The 27,896-nt window shown below is 41.9% G+C and overlaps 2 protein-coding genes across 2 annotated transcripts in view; one reads left to right on the plus strand and one right to left on the minus strand.

The window, feature by feature from the left end:
* The window catches only part of LOC148646745 (NACHT, LRR and PYD domains-containing protein 3-like), a 2,700,574-nt gene that overhangs the window by 2,429,565 nt on the left and 243,113 nt on the right, over window positions 1-27,896 (minus strand). The window lies entirely within an intron of this gene.
* LOC148646780 (uncharacterized) lies at window positions 1,194-27,794 on the plus strand. Its single transcript, XM_088609378.1, has 3 exons — window positions 1,194-1,287; window positions 5,980-6,389; window positions 27,588-27,794. The coding sequence occupies exons 1-3, from the start codon at window positions 1,215-1,217 to the stop codon at window positions 27,792-27,794; spliced, it is 690 nt and encodes a 229-aa protein (XP_088465504.1). The 5' UTR covers window positions 1,194-1,214.

Consider the following 27,896-nt stretch of genomic DNA (forward strand, 5'->3'; position numbering starts at 1 on the left):
ATGGAAAAACCTTCCCAGCTGTGTTGGTGAAGCTGATACTCTGGATTCTTTCAAGAAACAGAAGCATGAGATTCTCACATCACTGAGATAGTAGCAACCAAACAACCTTGATGTGCCCAATGGCCTCCACTTGTTTCCTGTTCGTTCTTAAATCTTGACAGACAGTGAACCACACTGCTTGCAAATGTACAGGTAGATACAGTACCAGAAAGAAAGAAGCTGCAGGAGAAGCACAAGACTTAGTGAATTTCACCATAGTCCTTTGTGGACACATTGATTTCCAGGAAAATAAATTCCTGCCTGTTGATATGGATCTCAGAAACCCAGAGTAAGAAACTGGTGATTTTAAAATTATTAAATAAGAGAAAAGGACACAAAGTGAAAGTCGAAGACAACTTCACAGCCAAACCAGCCCTTTGGGGTGTTTATAGTGTAGGATATTTTTTTTTTGTGGTGAATAATAGAATAACTATGGAAGCCCGTTTCCGCCAGGGAGTAAAAAAAAAACGTGCTATGGTATCTCAGAATTGCGACTTAGTAACTGAGAATTGCGACTTAGCATCTCAGAATTCCGACTTAGTAACTCAGAAGTCTGACTTAGTAACTCAGAATTGCGACTTAGTAACTCAGAATTCTGAGTTAGTATCTCAGAATTGCGACTTCATATCTCACATTTGCGACTTCAAAATAGCCCACATTTCACTGTCTGTCCTTTTGTTATTGCAAAGGATTCGGGATCTAGGGCTTGTGCCCTCTCCGCTCCCACCCTAGTTCGTGCCTCACTGCATTGGCTTGAACCCATGTCTTGCCAGCTGAGCTAAAGAACACTATCTTTAGCCCCGGCGGCCAGCATCCCTGTTATGCGCAGGGGAGGGTGGTGCTGTCACCACACTCGTACAACTTGTATGTCGGCCGTTCCGTTACACTATATTCACGAATCGTACAGGATTATAGGATCTATAGGCCTGAAGACTTGTCTTGTACAGTGCCCTGATAAAAATCAAATTAATTACACTAATTTTTATAGAATCCCATTTCCGCCAGTGAGGCTTCCATAGTACCCAGATGGAATACTGCCTTGCTACAAGTGGTGCTGAAGCTAGGAAGACAATTTGCATAGAAGAGACACTTTGCATTGGCAGCACATGCTTCAGTGCTCTGGGAGTGTTTATAGCCCTGTGAGTTTAACACTTCATGACTGAGAGCTGCCCTTCATGGCAACAGAACCTACAGCAACAATGACTTTCATCACCATCTTCATCTGGACTCTCCTCATCTTTGTTCAGGGTACAATTTAATACTTAGCTAGTTGTTGTCTGAAACATATTTTTAATTTGTGATGGAAGATGTGGCTGTTAGCGTATTATGTACAAGCTTAACAGAAATGTAAAAATAGCTAACATAAATTAAAGCATTCTAGTTCTTGAATTCCTGCATTTTCTGTGTTTTGTCTTGTTTCCAGAATCCAGTGGACAGGTTACTGTGACTCAGACACCAGAAGTAAAATCTGTTCTCTCTGGACAGACAGTCACTGTGAGCTGTAAGACCAGTCCTGCAGTGCATGGTAATAACCACCTAGCCTGGTACCAACAGAAAGCTGGAGAAGCTCCTAAACTCCTGATCTATTATGCATCTTCCCGTTATACTGGGATCCCAGAGCGTTTCAGTGGCAGTGGATCTGGGACTGACTTCACTCTGACCATCACAGGAGTCCAGGCTGAAGATGCAGCAGATTATTACTGTCAGAGTTTACACTACCTCAGCAGTAAAAATCTGTTCACACAGTGTTACACAGCCGTACATAAACCTCCCTCAGCAGGGCTGCACAGCAACTGCACTGCTGCAGCTGAGACCTACAGTACTGCAGGTGCAATTACATATTTATTTTAGTACTACAAGAGACCTTTTCACAAAGATGTGGTCTGGCATCTCACACCTGGTTGGACAAGTCCCTGTTCTTCCTGGAGAGGAGCAACGAGGCCTGCCAGGAGCTGGCGCTGAGCGACCTGGCCGCCATCCATGGCAATGGCGTCCACGCTCTGTACGAAGGTGGGCTGGTGAAGAATTGGAGCCTAGATGAGTCCAGCCTGGCTGCCTTTGTGCTCTTCACACCCTTCCAACTGATGGATTATCACCAGGACCTGCTCGTGCCCTTTCAGAGAGTCTGCTTATTGGGGGAACACACCACTCTGCTCCATGCGGGGATCGAGATGTCCAGGATGTCTGCTTGTCTGCTGTGAGGGCGGCCCGGCATGTGAATGACAAAGCATCTGCTGAAGCCGTTCCATTTATAAAGACGGAGCTTTAAAAAAACCTGCAGGGCCTCTGGGCTCTTTCAAAAGCACAGTGATCTCTAAAGCCTGGAGGTCTGTATGCCCAGACAGAGCCCCTCCAGAGGTCAGAGTCTCACTGAGAGTCATTCTCACATTTCCCTGGGGATGAAAATAAATCAGAGCAGTGGCTCCCAGCCCTGGGGCTGCAGAAACACAGTCTGCTGGTTTTCATTCCAGCTCCTCCAATGCATTTTCATAACTTCATTGATATTCTTGCTTGTTTACACTTTTATCACACTTCAGTTGTGCAGCATCTGCACACGGATCTTTACACAACCTGTTTTTGTCAGCTTTTAATTCTGATTGAACAGTTCCTACTGTTCCTACATGTACAGATCTGAAACCAATTACAAATCCGATGATCTCCAGTATGTATAATTTTTAATATGTAGTTCAGGTGGGTAGCTGCGTCAGGATGCGTAGGCTGCAAAGGAACAAGTAATAGGTTTATTCCATGCTGAAAAAAAGAAGAAAGAGAACAGAGTGTGACACCTGAAGAAGACTCCGTGGCTGAAACGTTGTGTTCTCTTTCTTCTTTTTTTCAGCGTGGAAAAAACTTATTACTTGTTAATTTTTAATATGATTGTATTTAGTAAGAAACCAGGATGATACTCTATTTTGCTGCAAGGACCCACAAAGAGCCTGTTCTGTACTGGATTTGAGGAGCTTCAGGGGGATTGTAGTGTTTGGAAAAATAACCTTTTTAAAAGCAGGAAACACAACTGGTGCTACAAGGGAATGTTTGGCTCTCTGACAGTTTTCAGGTTTTGCACAAGGTCAGTGAGTTCTGGAGATGGAAAATTATATTGGCTTAGAAAAGTACTGTACATTCAATGTACTTTTCTCTTTCATAGTTTTCGCAATTTCTTTTTCACAGAAAAGTAAAATCACTTTGGTGCCACCAGAGGGCAAACTCCCCCAGAGTCGATCCCTGAAGTCAGAGATGTTCTGTTCAATGTGCTGCTCCCCAGCCCAACATACTGTACAAAGTGCAGGAATTGAGGAGGGACTTAATCATCTGTGTCACTGAACATTAAGAAGAAATTAACTGATGTCTTATAATGGCAACTTACATTTTAAGCTTTAATCCTACAGTCCATCTACAGTATGTCGGAACACACAGAGCCATGTGCTACTTTAACCAGACTCTCCACACTCCACTCCGTTCCAGTTGTGTTGAGTGGAATAAGGGCTCAGCTGATTGTGTCTCATCCTCTGCTCCTTATAGGCATACCTTAAAGAACCCACTTAAAACATGCTGGTCACAGTTGTCTGTTTGGATACAGCCTCAAGGAAGATAGGTGGGATAAACTTGATTTGTCCCAGCTACAACCCTTAACTGAATACAGGTTTGTCTGGATATTCAGAATGCTTACAAAAAGAGTCCAACTCCCTTTCATCAATTTAGTTTCATCAATTAAAAATTAACAATTGGTTTGCAAAATATACTGTAAGATATATTCAGTTGTAGGAAGAATATCTCAGGCAGAATTCTTTACTTTAGTGACTCACTGTCTGGGTCTTACAGTACATCTTGGAGAAAAATGAAGTCCTCATCTGGGGTTGCAGTCACGTGCTTGGTAAAGTCCAATTTGCCAAGTTAGTCGGAGATAGAAGTGAAGCCAGTGAGTTTACCAATGAAATGAGTTGGTGGCTATATTTTAAGGTACGAAATCACAGCTGAGGATTGATTAGGATGTTATCAGGTCCATCAGTGAATGATCATGCTGAGGGTGTCTGAATGTCTTTGGCAGAAGGGCAATAGCAAACTGAGGGGAGCCAGGTTGCACCAAATATCAATAGGGTACTTCAGAATGGTAATAATAGTATTGATCTAGCGGATACTTTTTTTTCTCTTCAGGCAGTATTGGCACAGCTTCTCATTCAGCTGCTCCGCTTCCTACTGCAGTTTCCATTCTTATTCACTGAGCAACCAGACAGCTCCTGCTCAGCAGCTCCATTGTCTGTCTTACCCCAGAGTGTCACTGCTCTGCCACCTGCCCTTCCCCTCAACTATCAGCCTGCTTTCAGCACAGTATCAGCCTGTCTTTCACATCTCTCACCTGCGTTCCCACCTTACAGCTCCTGCTACCGATTTCCAGGTGTTACAAAGCGTCTTTCAGGACCCTATGCAGACAACACAATCCGGAAGGGAGTGAACAGACACGGGGAGGAGACGAGGAACTGGGCTGGTAGATCAACAGGGGGGGCGTGAAGAAGATGTCCGCGAACTGTCCAAAAAGGGAGTCCAAAGTGAAGTCCAGTGCAGGCAAAAGCCCAGAGCCGGGTGATCAATCCAAGACGAACGAGACAAAGTTAAAACCAGAGCGGGATCCGGCGAAGGGTCAGGGGGAATAAGGGGGAACAGGACCAGGCGCTCCAGATCCCAGACTCGGCTGGTTCGGGACACCTAGGGGGCGAATGTCACCTGAGCCGTGGATGTAGGGCGAGTTGGTGGTCGGCAAGCCTCCGGGCGTATGTCTTCCAGAGCAGAGCCCGGAACCGAGTGAGCACCTGGCTTTTGCAGGGAGGCTGGAACGGGAAGCAGGTGCATAAAATCAACTAAAATGTGAACGAACCGGAGCGGCCTTAAGGGGGAGGGATTACAATTGTGATACCAGGACCGAGATTGCAATTTAACATATTGCATACCTACAGGCTCTACGGACTAGAGTAGAATCCATTCACTTACAACCCATAAATCTGGGGTTCTTCATGTGATTCAATGGCAGGGGGTCTGGAACAGCCTTTACACTGAAAATCACTGGAGTCCAGGCTGAAGATGCAGGAGATTATTACTGTGGGAAGACTGGATTATACTCTATCCTGCAGAGATGCTGACTCATTTAAAAAGAGTGTGTATAAAGATTCAGAATTAAGATTAAATGACAGAAACAGAAGAAAGCATTTTATAAAAAGATTAGGTATCAAGTGTGGTTAAGGTCAGGTAGTGTGAATTGGGTAGATGACTGTTCAGATTAGAGTAGATCCATATTGCATACAGCTCATCTGTCAGGGTTTCCTGATTGATTCACTGGTGGTGAGTCTGGAACAGGCTTTACACTGATAATCACTGGAGTCCAGGCAGTTCTCTCAGCTCAGGCCTTTTCTGTCTGTGACGGGATTTGTATACAGGAAGGAGCTTTGCATACCTGGGCCGCCTCACTGCTCCAAACACTTTAAGACTCACAGTGTGGATCAGTCACTGTTCAGCCCTTTCAGAGTCACTGACACACACAGGACAATGATGCCACTGATTCTACTGCTGGGGACACTGGGGCTCTTTGCTCAAGGTGAGGATTAAAGAAAATACTACTCTAATTTTATTATATTTATTTTATTAACATTAATTTCACAACATTTACCTTTAAAAGTTAAAGTTTAAAGAACTGAATAAATTTAGAATAAATCTAAACTTTAAAGAACTTCAATAGAAGTGTAGCAAATGTGTTTTCAGAGGCAAATATATTTACAAATTTGTAAAAAAAAGTGTGTATTATAATTAATTATTGGCTTGGTGTTGACTTTAATATATTTTATGATTTGTGGACTATATAGCTGTTAGCATATTATGTAAACAAGATTTACAAAAAAGAGTAAAATAACTGAAAGAAATTAAATTCCCTGTGTTTTGTGTTGTTTACAGAATCCAGTGGACAGGTTACTGTGACTCAGATTCCAACAGTGAAATCTGTTCTCTCTGGACAGACAGTCACTGTGAGCTGTAAGACCAGTACTGCAGTGTATAATAACAATCGCCTCCACTGGTACCAACAGAAAGCTGGAGAAGCTCCTAAACTCCTGATCTATGATGCATCTTCCCGTTATACTGGGATCCCAGAGCGTTTCAGTGGCAGTGGATCTGGGACTGACTTCACTCTGACCATCACAGGAGTCCAGGCTGAAGATGCAGCAGATTATTACTGCCAGAGTTTACACAGTGGCCCTGTGTTCACACAGTGTTACACAGCCGTACAAAAACCTCCCTCAGCAGGACTGCACAGCGACTGCACTGCTGCATCTGGGACCTCCTGTAGCTGCACTTACAAGTTTACTGTAAGAGATCATTTAACACAGACACATTATTCAAGGAACTGTGATTATTCTATTTCTCATTTAAATCAATTTAAGAGTGAGGCTGTGGGGCAGACAGATACACAAACACAAACACTCACACACTCACACCAAGGTCCATATTCCCAGCAGCGGGGGCACTGTGGAGTTGGCTAGTTCTACCAGTCCGGCTGGTTGCTATGGAAACACAGTCAGACAGGCAGCTGGGTTCACCTGTGAATAACCACATCTTGCTGAACTTCAGTCTTTAAAAACAAAGTTTGTACACTGCTTGATTTCCTGGTTCAGGCCCAAGGTAGAGAGGTGAGAGAACTTGGTTTGTCCCAGCTACAACTTATTTTGAATATATTCGGACATGTAACATGTTGACATAAGAAAGAGTCCAACTGTCTTAGACAGCAAACATAGACAGCAAAAATAACAGTTGGTTCATGAACACAATATTTCTTCTGTTGCAGAAAGAATATCTTGGACACAATTCTGTACATCACAGCTGATGATTGGCTGAGATGCTGTCAGGTTAGGTTCTGGTACCACCCTACTGATCTCCCACTGGTGATTCTTCTTTTGGGTGATGACCAGTGACCTTGGACCTTATGATCCTGACCAGATTGCTCTCTGCTAGACATTCAGCCACCAGAAGCAAACATCCATCATGGAGAGTACTGGGTCATCACTGTCCTGAGAAAGACAAACTCATCTCCCTCACTTCCCCACACACAAAGAGCACCAGGTCACTCAGTGGGTGAGATCACAGCATGAGAGCCATATGGAGCTAAAGACAGGGGCCTCTTCAGCTACATTCCTGTGCCCTTTCTGCTTGCTCAAGGAACACAAAGATTATTAGAGAAGTGTTAGAATGCTTTTGGTACTCCTCTTTCAATGTAGAAAGAACATGATGATCAACAGGAGACAAATTAAACAGGTATTATGATAAAAATTAAAATATTAAAATCATCAGACTGTGCTGTCAGAAACATTGTTTGAGGAGATTACAAAGTAAGATGGACCTTTTATTAAAAATAATTACTATGACTTCAGATGCGAGACACTGGTATTTATAGAATATCTGGTGAGTGGAAGGGTATTCAGAAACTAATATTTTGTAGCAAAAACAAAAACAAAAATAAAAAGTTAATAAAAGTTTGGTAGTAAGGGATTTTCCAATAGAATCTGCTAATTAACTGTCAGAAAAATATTATTTAACTGCTTGAGACTGACATAATCGACAAGGTTGACAACAACACTTTATAGATGATGTATATATTATGAGATATGATCTAATTAGAGTTAATGTATGTGATATATATTAACTCTGATGTTATTACGTCTTATCTTGGTAGTCCTGAGTGAATGATCAAACTTTTCTATCAGCAGATCATTTCACAAATATATTCTATTAAGACTGATAGTTTATTATACATGTTTTTGGTGTTGCATCAATAAGTTGTACACCATGTATGTTATGCTGCAGCCACTATTAAGCCCTGCAGTGAAATGACAGGTTGAGCCCCAAGCGCAGGACTGCAGGGATCTTTGGGAGATCAGAGAGATGAGATGGAGGTGAGGCAGAGAGCAGGAAGCAGAGAGCAAGAGATGAGTGGGCTGACTGGGCTGGGAGCGAGTGAAGGCTGCAGTCTGCAGACTGGAAACTGTCTGTGGAGAAGGTGGGGAGACCAGTGCAAGAGGAGCTGTGTGGAAAGTAGACAGCAGGGTCACTGGGGAGAGATTGGCGAGAATAAACAGACAGAGGAATAGCAGGTTCTGTAGCAAGGCCAGTGGAGGACTGGGATCCCCAAGTGCTGGCAAGAGGACCTCCAGGGGAAGGTGAGTCTCTGCTGGATCAATGCTTTCAGAATGTTTAAAGAAAAAGCTTGTTTTTAATTAGAGATAGGCCTGCCTTAAATACCCCACTTAGAACATTCTGGTCACAGTTGTCTGTCTGGGTACAGCCACAAGGAAGACAGGTGGGATAAACTTGGTTTGCCCCAGCTACAGTGCTTAACTGAATGTGTTTAGATATTCTGAATGCAACTATATTCAGAGTCCAACTTTCACAGTTCCAATGATCAGTTAAAATTAACAATTGGTTCATGAAAAAGAAGATTTAGTTTGTTGCAGTAAGAATTTATTGGGCAGAATTCACTTCTTCACCGACTCACTCTTTGGGTCTGGCATGTTGGAAAAAAGGTAAACCCTGATTTGGACTGCTTGCAGTCACCTGGTGGGTAAAGTCAGAATTGCCAAGTTAGTTGGAGAGAGAAGAGGAGCAAGTGAGTTTACCAATGAAATGAGCTGGGTGCTAACTGTTAAGATACAAAATCACAGCTGAGGATTGATTAGGATGTTATCAGGTCCATCACTGAATGATCATGCTGAGGGTGTCTTGGGCAGAAGGGCAATAGCAAACTGAACGGACCCAGGATGTAATAGAGCTCTAATGTCAGAGTACTGATCTAGCGGTATATGCACTACATATTATATACACATAACAACAGACCCAACCCTTGCAGATTGCACCTGTTCTCCCATATCAGCTTTTCTAACTGTCTGTGATAGGATTTGCTTACAGGAAGGAGCTTTGCATACCTGTGCCGCCTCACTGCTCCAAACACTTTAAGACTCACAGTGTGGATCAGTCACTGTTCAGCCCTTTCAGTGTCACTGACACACATGCGACAATGATGCCACTGATTCTACTGCTGGGGACACTGGGGCTCTTTGCTCAAGGTCAGGATTAAAGAAAATACTTCTCTAATTTTATTATATTTATTTTATTAACATTAATTTACCTTTAAAATTTAAAGTTTAAAGATTGAATAAATTTAGAATAAGTAAAAAATATTAACAACATTTTTAACATTAATTTCCCAATATTAACCTAATATTAACCTCAGTTTTAAAGATCTTAGAATAAAATTAGAACAAACCTCAAATTTAAATAACATCAATAGAAATGTAGCAAATGTATTTTCTAGGGCAAATATATATAATACAAATGTTTGTAAAAAGTATTGGTTCTCTATTTTTATTTTATTAACATTAATTTTACAATATTAACAAAAGTGTGAAAGAATATATTTAGAATAAATCTACAATTTAAAGAACTTCAATAGAAATGTAACCAATGTGTATATAATAATAATAATAATAATAATAATAATAATAATAATTGCTTACACTTATGTAGCACTCAAAGCGCTTTACAGGTAATGGGGACTCCCCTCCACCACCACCAGTGTGGATGATGCGACGGCAGCCATAATGAGCCAGAACACTCACCACACATCAGCTATTAGTGGGGAGGAGAGCAGAGTTATTCAGCCAATTCGGGGATTATTAGGAAGCCATGATTGGTAAGGGCCAATGGGAAATTTAGCCAGGACCCCTACTCTTTTTCGAGAAACGCCCTGGGATTTTTAATGACCACAGAGAGTCAGGACCTCAGTTTTACATCTCATCCATAGGACGGCGCCAGTTTACAATATAGTGTCCCCATCACTATACTGGGGCATTAGGACCCACATGGACCACAGGGTGAGCGCCCCCTGCGGGCCCCACTAACACCTCTTCCAGAAGCAACCTTAGTTTTTCCCAGGAGGTCTCCTATCCAGGTACTGACCAGGCTCACACCTGCCTAGCTTCAGTGGGTTGCCAGTTGTGAGTTGCAGGCTGATATGGCTGCTGGCGTATATATTTACATATTCATAAAAAGCATGTATTAATAATTCTTGTTGCTATTTCACTTCCAGTGTCCAGTGGGCAGATTGTTCTGACTCAGTCTCCAGCTCAGTCTCTTCTCTCAGGAAGCTCTGTCTCCATCAGCTGTACAGCCAGTCAGTCTATTAACAGCTACCTGCACTGGTAGCTGCAGACACCTGGTCAGGCTCCACAGCTCCTGGTTTATGTTGCAACAAACCGTTATTCTGGGGTTCCTGATCGATTCACTGGCAGTGGTTCTGGAACAGCCTTTACACTGACAATCACTGGAGTCCAGGCTGAAGATGCAGGAGATAATTACAGTGGTCAGAGTGGCTATAGTTATCCATTCACACTGTGATACAAGTCTGTACAAAAACCTCACTCAGCTCTACAGGAGCTGCTCTGGCTCATCAACAGGAACCACTTAGGACTGAGGCTGAGAACAGCTGCAGAACTACTACAATCACACTGAACAGAGCTGGGTTTGTACATCATTTATAAACATTGTGTAATAAATACACATAAATAATGTTTAGATGTATTTAGGTATTAAGCTTAATAGGCTATGAAAGTGAAAATTACTAATAAAATAATGTTAATTAACATTATAGATAATAAATATAATAAAATCAAAAAAACATTTTTTGCTTGGAAACCACACCTCTGGCACACTAACTCTAAACACTAAGGTCCCCCAGGGGTGTGTGCTTAGTCCATTGCTCTGCTGCCTCTATACCCACGACAGTAAGGCCAAACACAACACCAACTCCATCATCAAGTTTGCCGAAGACACCACAGTTGTAGGTCTGATCACAGACAATGATGAGAGGGCCTACAGGGAGGAGGTCAATCTCCTTACAACGTGGTGTGATGACAACAACCTCACCCTCAACGTCAGCAAAACCAAGGAGCTGATCGTTGATATCAGGAAACTGCAAACCGGACATGCCCCTATCCACATCAACGGGACTGAAGTGGAAAGGGTCAGAAACTTCCTTGGCGTCCATATCACCAAGGACCTGACATGGTCTCTCAACACCACCTGTCTGATCAAGAAAGCGCAACAGCGCCTGTACTTCCTAAGACGGTTGAAGAAGGCTTAGATATGTCCCCAGATCCTCACTAACTTTTACAGATGTACTACAGAAAGCACACTGACAGGTTGCATCACAGTGTGGTATGGCAACTGCTGATTGCTGACCACAAAGCCCTACAGCGGGTGGTGAAAACTGTCCAGTCCATCACTGGGGTTGCCCTCCCATCTATACAGGACATTTATGACAGGGTGCTTGAGGAAAGCTCTAAGCATCATCAAAGACCCCACACACCCCAGCTACAGACTTTATGATCTGCTACCATCTGGAAAATCTTACCGGAGCATTCGGGCCCGGACTACCAGACTCAGAGACAGTTTTTACCCCCGCACTAGCAAACTATTAAACGCCCAGCCTATCTCACTCTCACCTCACCTCTCACCTATGATCTGAACCTCACAGTGCCTTCTTTCTTACCAAAAACCCAAACACACATTGTAAATCTACCATACATGTCAAAAGCTCACTCCCCATAATTTCTATCCCTTTATTTCATTCTGTTGATGCATATTTCTGCACGTAACCTGTTACCTTTTTGCTGTATTGCACATTGCCTGTTGTTGTTTTTGCACATTGCCTGTTGTCTCTGTCTTTCTTTTGTTATACATTTGTATTGTTGTTGTTGTTGTTTTTGTTTTTTTCTTTGTACTACTTATGTCCGAGAGCTAGCTAAATAGCATTTTGTTATACCATATACCTGTATATGCGTATAATGACAATAAACTTGAATTTGAACAATAAACTTCACAGAAACCACTAAATGACAGATTTTCAATGAGATGTTTATGTAAAGGCAACCAATGGTACATCAGTCAGGCTGTGAGTTTGGTCGGTTCGGAAAGTCCCGCTGGCTCAGGTCGTTTCTCGCAGGACAGAAGCCTGCGTGGTGTTGGGCAGCTGGATAGATGAGTCTGTTTCATACCGGCAAGGAAGGAGCAGCGTCAGGCAGGACACCAATGATGACGAAGACCGGTTTCAATAATTGGCAGAGATAAATCCCAGCCGCTATCACTCGGATCAGAGGCCACAAAACACGTTCTGCTCCCTCGAGAAAATCACAGCCCCTCTGTGACCAAGAGCGCCCATGAGCCTGGGTGATTGGCTCAGCCGCGGGCACGGCGCCCCTGGATTGGAGCGCATTGCTCAGAGAGGCGCCTTCAATGTGAACGACTGTCTCTGAGGCAGTTCCCCCTGGAAAGTGAGTCATGTTGCTCATGGTGTTGAACACGAGAATAGAGTGAAGTCACAGAGGGAATGGGCGGCTACTGCTGTCTGCGCTTCTCGCTAATTGAGTATTTGCATTTGCTTTCTGAAAAGTTAAAAACCACAGCACTCGATTCGCTCTCGAACTGAGGACTCAAGTGTTGATCAATGATTTCTAGTGGAACTAGATGGACGAGCCTGTTTTAAAATGGCGAAGAAGGAAGTGCAGCCATCAAAGGGCGTGTCGGATTGTCTTCAACAATAGAATGTTTAAGCATCAGCGTTTTGAGTAGGAGTATTTTTCTTTACTGGAAGAGCTTTGTATTCACTAGAGCTCGAGGAATGAGAACACATGTATCAGCACACAAGTCAAAACCAAAAACTCCCACTAACTGGAAAAGTAGAAAACAAAGTATCAGGCACATGAGAAAACATCACTTCTCTAACAAAAAATTTAAAGATACATCAAAAAAAATTTTAAAGACTGTTTTCTAGTGACGGAGGGGTCATGACTGACAGATGTCAGTAATGTCAGGGTGGCAACATGAGGTCACAGACTCGGATCGGGAAACATGGGATCTCCACACATGTGCACTCACATACCATTTACACAAACTCCTGTCCTTCCCCTCAAATCACAGGAGTTAGCAATGTCCTTGACATTTCCTAACTCTCCCAGACAAGTTCCAACTATCCCAGCATGCTCTCCAAGAGCTGACATCACCAGCCCCACTGCTTGTCTGCTCAGTGCCTAACACTGCCTGATGAGGGCACTACAGACATATTCTTCAGATTTTGGATCGTTACTGTACTGTGATCCTTTTTGAGGTGTATTCATTTCCTCCCTTTCTAGCAATTGAAAGTTTCAATATCCAATAAATATTGCTGCAATTGAACCCATGTGTTCCCCAGTTTCCACTGAAGGTGTTGTGTGATTCCTACTCTCCCGGGTGTAATTCCTCTGTCTCTCTATATTTACTGTATATCTTTGTGTATTGTACATTATTCTTTCTGGTGTGACAATAATGGATGTGCTCTAGTTGAAGTAGCAGTACTGCAAATAAGATATGGAGTTAACCCGTGGTGAGCACACAGCTCCGAGCTAAACTAGTGCGCTACTTTAAAAACCAATTGCAACAAACTTGACCGCTGAAATTAGTCCACAGCACAGTACTAAACTTGTTGCAACAAATCCAAAATAACATCTGTTGCCCTCTAGGGGTTACTGAAATAAGGGACTAAATTAAACCATCTCTTCACGTGGTTTGAGCAGTAATAGTACTTAGCAGCGTACTAAGAGGAACACTGGATCACATTAGAGCAAAAACATGAATATACTGTAGAACGTTCCTGGCTGACATTGGACAGGATTGATACTTCTGCTTAATTCTTAATATTTTAAAGAAAATTTAAATCATGTTTACCAAACAATGTTTTCCCTGGTCACTATTAGTTTGAAAGGACATTTCCCATAGTGGAATTCTTTTCTCCTGGAAAACAGTATGCGGTTGGGTCAATATTACAATGCTCTGCCAGAATTACATAAACACATACTGGAAATCTGTCTATTACAATTAAACAATACTGGCTTCCTTTACAGCAAGGAAATGGCACTTTGAATCCAATTGGAATTTATTCATATGGACCCTAAACCATGTCCATTGTCCCTTTTTTGACCCCAATAGGCTTTGAGTTATGTTTTGAACATATTAATCATTGTCGACATAATGCATTAATGCATCCATATCTTTATCAATAGATGGATACCATACAAATCCAAATGTATTTCTTATTAAACAACAAAAATATTAATATATTTCAGTTGGACTGGTAATTGTTATTACTTTGCAAAAGAGTAATTGAGTAGTCATACATCTAAAGTTATTTGATTTCAATTTGAGTGTTTCTAAAGTGAACCTAGAGAGCAATATGTGTGATTGAATGTTTCTAATGTAATCAGTTTAGAGGTGTAAATTATAAGACAATACTAAGTCGGACCTTAGAAGTGACCAGTGCTGCCCACTTTCAAAACTCGTTCATTACTTTCAACAGCTAGTTAGGAGGAATGAGTGTTTTGTGACATGAGTTCCGAGATGGCACAAGGAAACTGTTGAGAGGTGGTAGTTACAGTGGCTGAACCACTAGGGGTCGCAGGGAGCCCATCACTCATGAAAGGCTGACAGTAGTATGCAGTTCTCTCAGCTGGGTGAGGTCAGCAGGGCCCTACTGATGAAGCTCTCTGATCTGTAATAATGACAGATGAAGTATTAATTGATGGTGTATTGCAGAGTTTTAAATATAACTGTATATATGCATGCTTCAGACTTTGTAAGTGTTGCTTTAACCAGACTCTCCACACTCCACTGCATTCCAGCTGTGTTGAGTAGAATAAGTTAATCTGATTTTCTCCTTACATCAAGGGGTCTGGCTGGGCTCAGTGTAAAGTGACTCAGGACACAGGAGATTTAAGACATGTGTTTATATTTCCCTCACCATTACACAATTGGCAAATCACAAAATGGTGGAATTAAATCCATTTTAATAAAAACATAAATGTCAGAGAAGGAGACTTCAGTGGTCCAATAACAAAAGCTCTGAAACTCAGAGCTGGGGACTGGGGTGATGCCCATTACAAATCTCAGTCAGCTTCTTAAGAGAAGGACTTCATGGAGTTCTGTCTCCTCTGAGCTCTGGCAGAAAACTAAGTAAATAGGCATAGAGTAAGTTCAAACACATTTATTGCTATTGTCTGAGCACCCAGAGCCAAGTGCTGCTTTAACCAGACTCTCCACAGTCCACTCCATTCCAGCTGTGTTGAGTGGAATAAGGGCTCAGCTGATTGTGTCTCATCCTCTGCTCCTTATAAAGCTGCTCTCTGTCTAGTCCTGCTGTCCTGGGATAGCAGTTAATGTGTTTATGCTCAAGTGCAAGTAGACAAGTGTGATTCGAACTGACAGATGAAGTTTTCAGAGGCTGAACCCACAAGTGCTTTTTTATTTAAAATCCAGTTGAAATGTGCATCATGTAAAGGCACAAACAGTACTTTAGAGTCTGCTGGGGCAGGTCCCATTGTAAATAACTGCAACCAGAATCTGAGTAGGACGGAACTTTAAAGATCACTTCGAAGTGTTTCTCATAAACTGAAACATCTTGATAAACTGATTTTCATCTGTTCTGATACCCACAACCTGGTGAATCTGATTTGCACCTAACAGCATTTTCGTATGGGTGCAATCCTTTTTCATCAATTTATACATACAGCGTGCAAAATATTAACGCAAAGCTATTATTTATTCTCTGTGTAATTTAAATCAATGAGGTTTGATTTTTTCTTTGAATTATTTACTGTATAGAACGGATTTACATCTGCTTCATGCAGTACCGTATGTATTCCTGACCACCATCACAAATTCTGAGACTTTCGTCATTTACTGTAGGACTTTACAAAAGGGTTTGAAATGTCATTTAAGATGTCCTTGGCATTCAGCTGCCCTGGGTGTTGTAAGAACTGCCTAGACCCTATGCAGGCACAAGTACCAACAGACTAGGAACTAGAGTAATAACCAGAAGACTATACTGAACGCACAGACAAAGTCCAATGACAGGCCAAATTCAGAAACCAGGAAGGCAATCTGAAAGACAAATAGAAGAAAAGGTATTGAAATGTAAACACAGAGGCACCAGGGGAAAACTACTGTATGAAAGAAAAAAGAAAAGGACAATGAGCTGAAACCGGACAAGGGTTAGGAACAAGCCTGAATATTATGAATATTATTTTCACATACACTCGTGCATGCGCACCAACTAACACACTGCTGGCCATGACATAAAGGAGCAGGGATGTTACTTTTCATGATGTGTGCATCTACTGTACTCCCTACTAGTATTCCATAGTGTTGTCGGGTTGCAGAGACTGGAATTATGGATAATCTAGGACTCTATGACTTCTGGAATGCTTACATTCACACACTTGTGATATTATGAAATGATATGTAGCTGTGTTATTTTATTGTTCGCAAACATTTATTTTGCAAAAGCATGAGATAGCACAGTAATACTTCTCCAAAGTGTCAACAAGCATGGAAGGTCACAGATATCTACACATCGTGATTTTGAGCCACTTATAGAATATGTCTCCTTCCTTTTTCTCTTACAAGCAATTGTTTTTTGTTGCTTTTTACCACTTTATTCAAATGCATCCATTTGCTCAGACACCTAACAAATCATGTTCAGATTGGTGATAATTCACTTAAATCATACTGTAACGACCGCAGGCTTCTGTACAGAAAGGAGCAGGCATAGGACTCTGGGAATGGGGTTGAACAACACATTTATCAAGCAGAACCGGAGAAAGGTACACACACAGGGACAGGAGTTACAGCGCTGCAGCTACACTAACACACACACACAAAGGGAAGAGACTGTCTTCCAGCCTCCTTCCCACTATATACAGTCCCGTAGTCCCGCCCCCAGGTGCTGGTCTCAGCCTGCCTAAAACGCCCTGCGTGGCGCTACAATACACACATTTCTATGGTAAATGCATTTCTTCACAAAATTATTCTTTCACATATTATGCACACCTTACATACATAATAAAGCAATATTAATTTAATGGTCTTGGGGGAAAAAGCACTAGGAATATACAGTATGAACCGTTACACATATCATATCATCTTAGGATACACAGGACGTCTTTGTTAAGACATGTAGGAGTTTTGTGAATTTACTGGGACAATTTATTAATTGTAATAGTAAATTACATTGTGGTTCTTTTGCCTATTAGGAATCAATCATCAGAATAATCAGTGAGACACACAGAGGTTCAAATACACAAAATATATTTATTAATACATAGAATTGTGCATGTAAAACATATAACAGTCTGCCTGGATACAGATGGTAGATCTTATTGTGAGGGTTATAAACGTACCGAAGATATCACAATCACAAAGATATACAAAAGAAGGAAAAAAGATATAGTAAACAATCCCACAGAAATCGAGAGCACTGCTGGTACCCCTAGTGGGTAGCCAGGCAAAAACTGTTCCTTGGGCTCAACCATATTTTTACTGGGCAGGAGTTTATGCAGATCTTCCTTTTCCCCACCCATTAATAAAGATATCTTGTACTTCACTTGTATCAACATTTAATAAATTAACATTAACAGGTTAAAATTAAGTCTTAGTTTCTCCTGCAGATTGCTGCAGCCCCTTCATTGGGGACTCTGGTCTGTTTTCTGACACTACATTAGCTCCAGAGACACTGTGGGGCCACTGCTTTAAGAGCTCAGGGAGCTGTTGGCCTTTTGAGGAGAAATGGTGTAAATAAAGATGTCTCGCTAAACAAACAGGATCAGTTTATAATGTACTAAAATATAAGGAATTTGACCCATTTTAATAAAAACATAACTGGCAGAGAAGGAGGCTTCAGTGGTCCAGTAATAAAACCTCTAAAACTCAGAGCTGGGGACTGGGGTGATACCCCTTAAAAATCTCAATCAGCGATTAAGATTGAAGAGAAAGCAGGAGACACAGAAGTTTCCTGGGATCTGCGCTGGGAATCTCTGGTATTGAAAATCTGTGATATCAAAAAAAGAACAATGTCACAGTTACTTTAATAATAAACTTCACAGAAACCACTAAATGACAGATATTCAATGGAACGTTTAATTAAAGGCAATCGATGGTAGATCAGTCAGGCTGTGAGCTCGGCAGGTTCGGAAAGTCCACCTGGCTCAGGACGTCTCTCGCAGGATAGAACCCTATGTGGTGTCGGGCAGCTGGATGGACGAGTCTGTTTTAAACTGGCAAGGAAGGAGCAGCCTGAGGCAGGACACCAATGTCTCCGAGGCGGTTCCCCCTGGAAAGTGAGTCGTTGCTCATAGTGTTGAACACGGAAACAGAGTAAAGTCACAGAGGGAACGGGCGGCTACTTCTGTCTGCGCTTCTCGCTAATTGAGTGTTTGCACTCGCTTTCGGAAAAGTTTAGAAACCACCGCACTCGATTCGCTCTCGAACCAAGGACCCGAGCAGCGATCATTGTTTTTCAGTTCAGTTCGTTTGGAATTAAGTATCTTTTTCGTATGTTCTTCGTAGATTAATGCTACAATCTTTAGTATTTTTTTATTAACGGGATGCTCATTGTTTTTTATTTATTTATTTTCTTTATGGAGGAATTTTGTGCGCATTTGTAGTTGAAAAGACATATTCCTCTGATTTTTTTTTCCGGAGGGATTTGGGATCACTTACTGTACTATGATTCTGTTTCAGGTGGTGATGAAGAAGTTTTGTTGTGTTCATTTACTCCGTTTCTCGCACTTGGAAAGTTGAAATCTCAAATAAATATTGATGTAATTGAACACAAGTGTTGAGGATTTTATTACTGCAGGTATTGTGTGTTTCCTCTCCCGGGTGTAATTCCTCTTTCTCTCCATAATTACTGTATATCTTTGTGTTTTCCGAGAAAACGAAAGCTTGTAGAATGTGCTCCCACTGGCGCGGGTGACGCATTTCATTCCTCTCTTCCTCTCGCTGTCTTGGCCTGCCCCTGGATTCAAAAGGGCCCCGCTTACTCCCTCAGTAGGATTGTCCTTTAGTCTGATCTACACGAGTACTTCTGAACTAAGGCGTGCAACTAGGGGCCATAGCTAAACGATCAGATTTGAAAAACCAAGAGGCTGTAAAATATGTCAATTTCAAGTGTTATCCCCAACATCTTCAATCGACTGTGTTAAAATGCGTGAGGAATGACGTGTCCTGATGTATATCGTGTTCTGGAGCCCAAACACAGTGGGTTTCAATGTCATTGTATCCACCACAGTTATTTAACACTGGTAAAGCGTGGTCTGACAGACTCAACAAAAGAGAAGGCGCACCAGACTTTCAATTACATTTCACATGTGTCAGACCAGTCCACCATTCATTGCGATTTCACACACCCACTGAAGAGCAATCCCATTCTGAAACTCTAACCTGGGCACACAACACCCCAGGGTTGCTGAAGGCTCTCACACACCACAAGCCTGAGCTTAAATAAGAACAGTTTCATTGTGCAGTTGGAAATATGTCCTTTAGTATTTTACTGCAATGTTTCGTGGAGTCGTTCTTGGAGCAGTTCATGGAATTCCCATTCACCTTTCTCCACCCTCGTTTCTTGTAGCACAACCTCTAAAACCAGCGCTCAGTGACACCTCAATTGCACTATAAATTGCACCACCTGTGATATAATTTCAGACTTTGAGGCATTCAGGTGGTGACTGTCCCTTCTAGGACGTGACTGTGAGAAAACTCCTGTTGATGCCTCATAGAATAACAGAAATATGTCTTAGTCAACTATTTAGGTTGGATTAAAATCCAGAAGACACTGTGCCCTTCAGGAACTGAGTGTGAGGCCCCTACTTTAAGAGCTCAGGGAGCTGTTGGCCTTTTGAGGAGAAATGGTGTAAATAAATATGTCTCGCTAAACAGAATCCGTTTATAGTGTACTGAAATACGTGGAATTAAATCCATTTGAATAAAAACATAACTGACAGAGAATTGGGCATCAGCGGGCTTGTAATTAAAGTTCCGAAACTCAGAGCTTGTACAGGGATGATGCCCGTTAGAAATCTCAAACAGCGATTCAGACTGAAGAGATACCAGGAGACACAGAAGTTCCCTGGGATCTGTGCTGGGAATTGTTAGTATTGAAAATTATTGACTTCTATAAAAAAGAACAATTTTGCAGTTACTTCAATAGTTAATTTTAATAATAACCTCCGGCACACTAACTCTGAACATTGGGGTCCCCCAGGGGTGTGTGCTTAGTCCATTGCTCTACTCCCTCTATACCCACGACTGTAAGGCAAAACACAACACCAACTCCATCATCAAGTTTGCCGATGACACCACAGTTGTAGGTCTGATCACAGACAATGATGAGAGGGCCTACAAGGAGGAGGTCAATCTCCTTACAACGTGGTGGGATGACAACAACCTCACCCTCAATGTCAGCAAAACCAAGGAGCTGATCGTTGATTTCAGGAAACAGAAAACCGGACATGCCCCTATCCACATCAACGGGACTGAAGTGGAAAGGGTCAGAAACTTCCTTGGCGTCCATATCACCAAGGACCTGACATGGTCTCTCAACACCACCTGTCTGATCAAGAAAGCGCAACAGCGCCTGTACTTCCTAAGACGGTTGAAGAAGGCTTAGATATGTCCCCAGATCCTCACTAACTTTTACAGATGTACTACAGAAAGCACACTGACAGGTTGCATCACAGTGTGGTATGGCAACTGCTGATTGCTGACCACAAAGCCCTACAGCGGGTGGTGAAAACTGCCCAGTCCATCACTGGGGTTGCCCTCCCATCTATACAGGACATTTATGACAGAGGGTGCTTGAGGAAAGCTCTAAGTATCATCAAAGACCCCACACACCCCAGCTACAGACTTTATGATCTGCTACCATCTGGAAAATCTTACCGGAGCATTCGGGCCCAGACTACCAGACTCAGAGACAGTTTTTACCCCTGCACTATCAAACTATTAAACGCCCAGCCTCTCTCACTCTCACCTCACCTCTCACCTATGATCTGAACCTCACAGTGCCTTCTTTCTTACCAAAAACCCAAACACACATTGTAAATCTACCTCTACCATACATGTCAAAAGCTCACTCCCCATAATTTCTATCCCTTTATTTCATTCTGTTGATGCATATTTTTGCACGTAACCTGTTACCTTTTTGCTGTATTGCACATTGCCTGTTGTCTCTGTCTTTCTTTTGTTATAAATTTGTATTGTTGTTGTTGTTGTTTTTGTTTTTGTTTTTTTCTTTGTACTACTTATGTCCGAGAGCTAGCTAAATAGCATTTCGTTATACCATATACCTGTACATGCGTATAATGACAATAAACTTGAACTTGAACAATAAACTTCACAGAAACCACTAATTGACAGATTTTCAATGAGATGTTTATGTAAAGGCAACCAATGGTACATCAATCAGGCTGTGAGTTCGGTCGGTTCGGAAAGTCCCGCTGGCTCGGGTCGTTTCTCGCAGGACAGAAGCCTGCGTGGTGTTGGGCAGCTGGATAGATGAGTCTGTTTCATACCGGCAAGGAAGGAGCAGCGTCAGGCAGGACACCAATGATGACGAAGACCGGTTTCAATAATTGGCAGAGATAAATCCCAGCCTCTATCACTCGGATCAGAGGCCACAAAACGCGTTCTGCTCCCTCGAGAAAATCACAGCCCCTCTGTGACCAAGAGCGCCCATGAGCCTGGGTGATTGGCTCAGCCGCGGGCACGGCGCCCCTGGATTGGAGCGCGTTGCTCAGAGAGGCGCCTTCAATGTGAACGACTGTCTCTGAGGCAGTTCCCCCTGGAAAGTGAGTCATGTTGCTCATGGTGTTGAACACGAGAATAGAGTGAAGTCACAGAGGGAACGGGCGGCTACTGCTGTCTGCGCTTCTCGCTAATTGAGTATTTGCACTTGCTTTCCAAAGAGTTAAAAACCACAGCACTCGATTCGCTCTCGAACTGAGGACTCAAGTGTTGATCAATGATTTCTAGTGGAACTAGATGGACGAGCCTGTTTTAAAATGGCGAAGAAGGAACTGCAGCCAGCAAAGGGCGTGTCGGATTGTCTTCAACAACAGAATGTTTAAGCACCAGCATTTTTAGTAGGAATATTTTACTTTACTGTAAGAGCCTCTTACTCACCAGAGCTTGAGGAATGAAAACACATGTATCAGCGCACAAGTCAAAACCAAAATCTTCAACTCACTGGAAAAGTAGAAAACAAAGTACCAGGCACATGTGAAAAGATCACTCATCCAACAAAAAACTTAAAGATACATCAACAAAATTTTAAAGACTGTTTTCTAGTGACGGAGGGGTCATGACTGACAGATGTCAGTAATTTCAGGGTGGCAACATGAGGTCACAGACTCGGATCGGGAAACATGGGATCTCCACACATGTGCACTCACATACCATTTACACAAACTCCTGTCCTTTCCCTCAAGTCACAGGAGTTAGCAATGTCCTTGACATTTCCTAACTCTCCCAGACAAGTTCCAACTATCCCAGCATGCTCTCCAAGAGCTGACATCACCAGCCCCACTGCTTGTCTGCTCAGTGCCCAACACTGCCTGATGAGGGCACTACAGACATATTCTTCAGATTTCGGATCGTTACTGTACTGTGATCCTTTTTGAGGTGTATTCATTTCCTCCCTTTCTAGCAACTGAAAGTTTCAATATCCAGTAAATATTGCTGCAATTGAACCCGTGCGTTCCCCAGTTTCCACTGAAGGTGTTGTGTGATTCCTACTCTCCCGGGTGTAATTCCTCTGTCTCTCTATATTTACTGTATATCTTTGTGTATTGTACATTATTCTTTCTGGTGTGACAATAATGGACGTGCTCTAGTTGAAGTAGCAGTACTGCAAATAAGATATGGAGTTAACCCGTGGTGAGCACACAGCTCCGAGCTAAACTAGTGCGCTACTTTAAAAACCAATTGCAACAAACTTGACCGCTGAAATTAGTCCACAGCACAGTACTAAACTTGTTGCAACAAATCAAAAATAACACCTGATTCCCTCTAGGGGTTACTGAAATAAGGGACTAAATTAAACCATCTCTTCACATGGTTTGAGCAGTAAAGTACTTAGCAGCGTACTAAGTGGAACACTGGATCACATTAGAGCAAAAACATGAATATACTGTAGAACGTTCCTGGCTGACATTGGACAGGATTGATACTTCTGCTTAATTCTTAATATTTAAAAAAAAAATTAAATCATGTTTACCAAACAATGTTTTCCCTGGTCACTATTAGTTTGAAAGGATATTTCCCATAGTGGAATTATTTTCTCCTCAAAAACAGTATGCGGTTGGGTGAATATTACAATGCTCTGCCAGAATTACATAAACACATACTGGAAATCTGTCTATTACAATTAAACAATACTGGCTTCCTTTACAGCAAGGAAATGGCACTTTGAATCCAATTGGAATTTATTCATATGGACCCTAAACCATGTCCATTGTCCCTTTTTTGACCCCAATAGGCTTTGAGTTATGTTTTGAACATATTAATCATTGTCGACATAATGCATTAATGCATCCATATCTTTATCAATAGATGGATACCATACAAATCCAAATGTATTTCTTATTAAACAACAAAAATATTAATATATTTCAGTTGGACTGGTAATTGTTATTACTTTGCAAAAGAGTAATTGAGTAGTAATACATCTAAAGTTATTTGATTTCACTTTGAGTGTTTCTAAAGTGAACCTAGAGAGCAATATGTGTGATTGAATGTTTCTAATGTAATCAGTTTAGAGGTGTAAATTATAAGACAATACTAAGTCGGACCTTAGAAGTGACCAGTGCTGCCCACTTTCAAAACTCGTTCATTACTTTCAACAGCTAGTTAGGAGGAATGAGTGTTTTGTGACATGAGTTCCGAGATGGCACAAGGAAACTGTTGAGAGGTGGTAGTTACAGTGGCTGAACCACTAGGGGTCGCAGGGAGCCCATCACTCATGAAAGGCTGACAGTAGTATGCAGTTCTCTCAGCTGGGTGAGGTCAGCAGGGCCCTACTGATGAAGCTCTCTGATCTGTAATAATGACAGATGAAGTATTAATTGATGGTGTATTGCAGAGTTTTAAATATAACTGTATATATGCATGCTTCAGACTTTGTAAGTGTTGCTTTAACCAGACTCTCCACACTCCACTGCATTCCAGCTGTGTTGAGTAGAATAAGTTAATCTGATTTTCTCCTTACATCAAGGGGTCTGGCTGGGCTCAGTGTAAAGTGACTCAGGACACAGGAGATTTAAGACATGTGTTTATATTTCCCTCACCATTACACAATTGGTGAATCACAAAATGGTGGAATTAAATCCATTTTAAGAAAAGATAATTGGCAGAGAAGGAGGTTTCAGTGGTCCAGTAACAAAAGCTCTCAAACTCAGAGCTGGGGACTGGGGTGATGCCCATTACAAATCTCAGTCAGCTTCTTAAGAGAAGGACTTCATGGAGTTCTGTCTCCTCTGAGCTCTGGCAGACAACTAAGTAAATGGGCATAGAGTAAGTTCAAACACATTTATTGCTATTGTCTGAGCACCCAGAGCCAAGTGCTGCTTTAACCAGACTCTCCACAGTCCACTCCATTCCAGCTGTGTTGAGTGGAATAAGGGCTCAGCTGATTGTGTCTCATCCTCTGCTCCTTATAAAGCTGCTCTCTGTCTAGTCCTGCTGTCCTGGGATAGCAGTTAATGTGTTTATGCTCAAGTGCAAGTAGACAAGTGTGATTCGAACCGACAGATGAAGTTTTCAGAGGCTGAACCCACAAGTGCTTTTTTATTTAAAATCCAGTTGAAATGTGCATCATGTAAAGGCACAAACAGTACTTTAGAGTCTGCTGGGGCAGGTCCCGTTGTAAATAACTGCAACCAGAATCTGAGTAGGACGGAACTTTAAAGATCACTTCGAAGTGTTTCTCATAAACTGAAACATCTTGATAAACTGATTTTCATCTGTTCTGATACCCACAACCTGGTGAATCTGATTTGCACCTAACAGCATTTTCGTATGGGTGCAATCCTTTTTCATCAATTTATACATACAGCGTGCAAAATATTAATGCAAAGCTATTATTTATTCTCTGTGTAATTTAAATCAATGAGGTTTGATTTTTTCTTTGAATTATTTTACTGTATAGAACGGATTTACATCTGCTTCATGCAGTACCGTATGTATTCCTGACCACCATCACAAATTCTGAGACTTTTGTCATTTACTGTAGGACTTTACAAAAGGGTTTGAAATGTCATTTAAGATGTCCTTGGCATTCAGCTGCCCTGGGTGTTGTAAGAACTGCCTAGACCCTATGCAGGCACAAGTACCAACAGACTAGGAACTAGAGTAATAACCAGAAGACTATACTGAACGCACAGACAAAGTCCAATGACAGGCCAAATTCAGAAACCAGGAAGGCAATCTGAGGGACAAATAGAAGAAAAGGTATTGAAATGTAAACACATAGGCACCAGGGGAAAACTACTGTATGAAAGAAAAAAGAAAAGGACAATGAGCTGAAACCGGACAAGGGTTAGGAACAAGCCTGAATATTATGAATATTATTTTCACATACACTCGTGCATGCGCACCAACTAACACACTGCTGGCCATGACATAGAGGAGCAGGGATGTTACTTTTCATGATGTGTGCATCTACTGTACTCCCTACCAGTTTTCCATAGTGTTGTCGGGTTGCAGAGAGTGGAATTATGGATTATCTAGGTCTCTTTGACTTCTGGAATGCTTACATTCACACACTTGTGATATTATGAAATGATATGTAGCTGTGTTATTTTATTGTTCGCAAACATTTATTTTGCAAAAGCATGAGATAGCACAGTAATACTTCTCCAAAGTGTCAACAAGCATGGAAGGTCACAGATTTCTACACATCGTGATTTTGAGCCACTTATAGAATATGTCTCCTTCCTTTTTCTCTTACAAGCAATTGTTTTTTGTTGCTTTTTACCACTTTATTCAAATGCATCCATTTGCTCAGACACCTAACAAATCATGTTCAGATTGGTGATAATTCACTTAAATCATACTGTAACGACCGCAGGCTTCGGTACAGAAAGGAGCAGGCATAGGACTCTGGGAATGGGGTTGAACAACACATTTATCAAGCAGAACCGGAGAAAGGTACACACACAGGGACAGGGGTTACAGCGCTGCAGCTACACTAACACACACACACAAAGGGAAGAGACTGTCTTCCAGCCTCCTTCCCACTATATACAGTCCCATAGTCCCGCCCCCAGGCTCTGGTCTCAGCCTGCCTAAAACGCCCTGCGTGGCGCTACAATAAACACATTTCTATGGTAAATGCGTTTCTTCACAAAATTATTCTTTCACATATTATGCACACCTTACATACATAATAAAGAAATATTAATTTAATGGTCTTGGGGAAAAAAGCACTAGGAATATACAGTATGAACCGTTACTCATATCATATCATCTTAGGATACACAGGACGTCTTTGTTAAGACATGTAGGAGTTTTGTGAATTTACTGGGACAATTTATTAATTGTAATAGTAAATTACATTGTGGTTCTTTTGGCTATTAGGAATCAATCATCAGAATAATCAGTGATACACACACACAGGTTCAAATACACAAAATATATTTATTAATACATAGAACTGTGCATGTAAAATATATAACAGTCTGCCTGGATACAGATGGCAGGTCTTATTGTGAGGGTTATAAACGTACCGAAGATATCACAATCACAAAGATATACAAAAGAAGGAAAAAAGAAATAGCAAATAATCCCACAGAAATCGAGAGCACTGCTGGTACCAGGACCATTGTTGGGGTGCTGTAGTGGGGAGCCAGGCACTACCAAAAAATGTTCCTTGGGCTCAACCATATTTTTACTGGCCAGGAGTTTATGCAGATCTTCCTTTTCCCCACCCATTAATAAAGATATCTTGTACTTCACTTGTATCAACATTTAATAAATTAACATTAACAGGTTAAAAATAAGTCTTAGTTTCTCCTCCAGATTGCTGCAGCCTCTTCATTGGAGACTCTGGTCTGTTTTCTGACACTACATTAGCTCCAGAGACACTGTACCCTTCAGGAACTGAGTGTGAGGCCCCTGCTTTAAGAGCTCAGGGAGCTGTTGGCCTTTTGAGGAGAAATGGTGTAAATAAAGGTGTCTCGCTAAACAAACAGGATCAGTTTATAATGTACTAAAATAGTAGGAATTTGACCCATTTTAATAAAAACATAACTGGCAGAGAAGGAGGCTTCAGTGGTCGTGTAATAAAAGCTCTGAAACTCAGAGCTGGGGACTGGGGTGATGCCCCTTAAAAATCTCAATCAGCGATTAAGATTGAAGAGAAAGCAGGAGACACAGAAGTTCCCTGGGATCTGTGCTGGGAATCTCTGGTATGGAAAATCTGTGATTTTTATAAAAAAAGAAAAATGTCACAGTTACTTTAATAATAAACATCATAGAAACCACTAAATGAGCGATATTCAATGGAACGTTTATTTAAAGGCAATCGATGGTACATCAGTCAGGCTGTGAGTTCGGCAGGTTCGTAATGTCCCGCTGGCTCAGGTCGTTTCTCGCAGGACAGAACCCTGCGTGAGGTGTCAGGCAGCTGGATGGATGTGTCCGTTTCATACTGGCATGGAAGGAGCAGCAGTCGCAGGCAGGACGCCAATGATGACGAGGACCGGTTTCACACGTTCCCAGAGATGAACCCCAGCCGCTATCACTCCGGTCAGAGACCACAAAACGCGTTCCGCCTCTCTGAGAAAATCACAGTCCCTCTGTGACCAAGAGCGCGCATGAGCCCTGGGCGATTGGCTCAGCCGCGGGCACGGCACCCCTGGAGTGGAGCGCGCTGCTCAGAGAGGCGCCTTCAGTGCGAGCAACTG

Source organism: Lepisosteus platostomus, chromosome 16 (assembly GCF_059453375.1).
Source record: "Lepisosteus platostomus isolate fLepPlt1 chromosome 16, fLepPlt1.hap1, whole genome shotgun sequence".
Classification (NCBI taxonomy): domain Eukaryota; kingdom Metazoa; phylum Chordata; class Actinopteri; order Semionotiformes; family Lepisosteidae; genus Lepisosteus; species Lepisosteus platostomus.

Coding starts and splice junctions, on each gene's coding strand:
- LOC148646780 (XM_088609378.1), top strand. CDS start 1,215: ATGGCAACAGAACCTACAGCAACAATGACTTTCATCACCATCTTCATC. Junction 1,288..5,979: donor TCTCCTCATCTTTGTTCAGG/GTACAATTTAAT, acceptor TGTTGTTTACAG/AATCCAGTGGACAGGTTACT. Junction 6,390..27,587: donor GCTGCACTTACAAGTTTACT/GTAAGAGATCAT, acceptor CGTTTCTCGCAG/GACAGAACCCTGCGTGAGGT.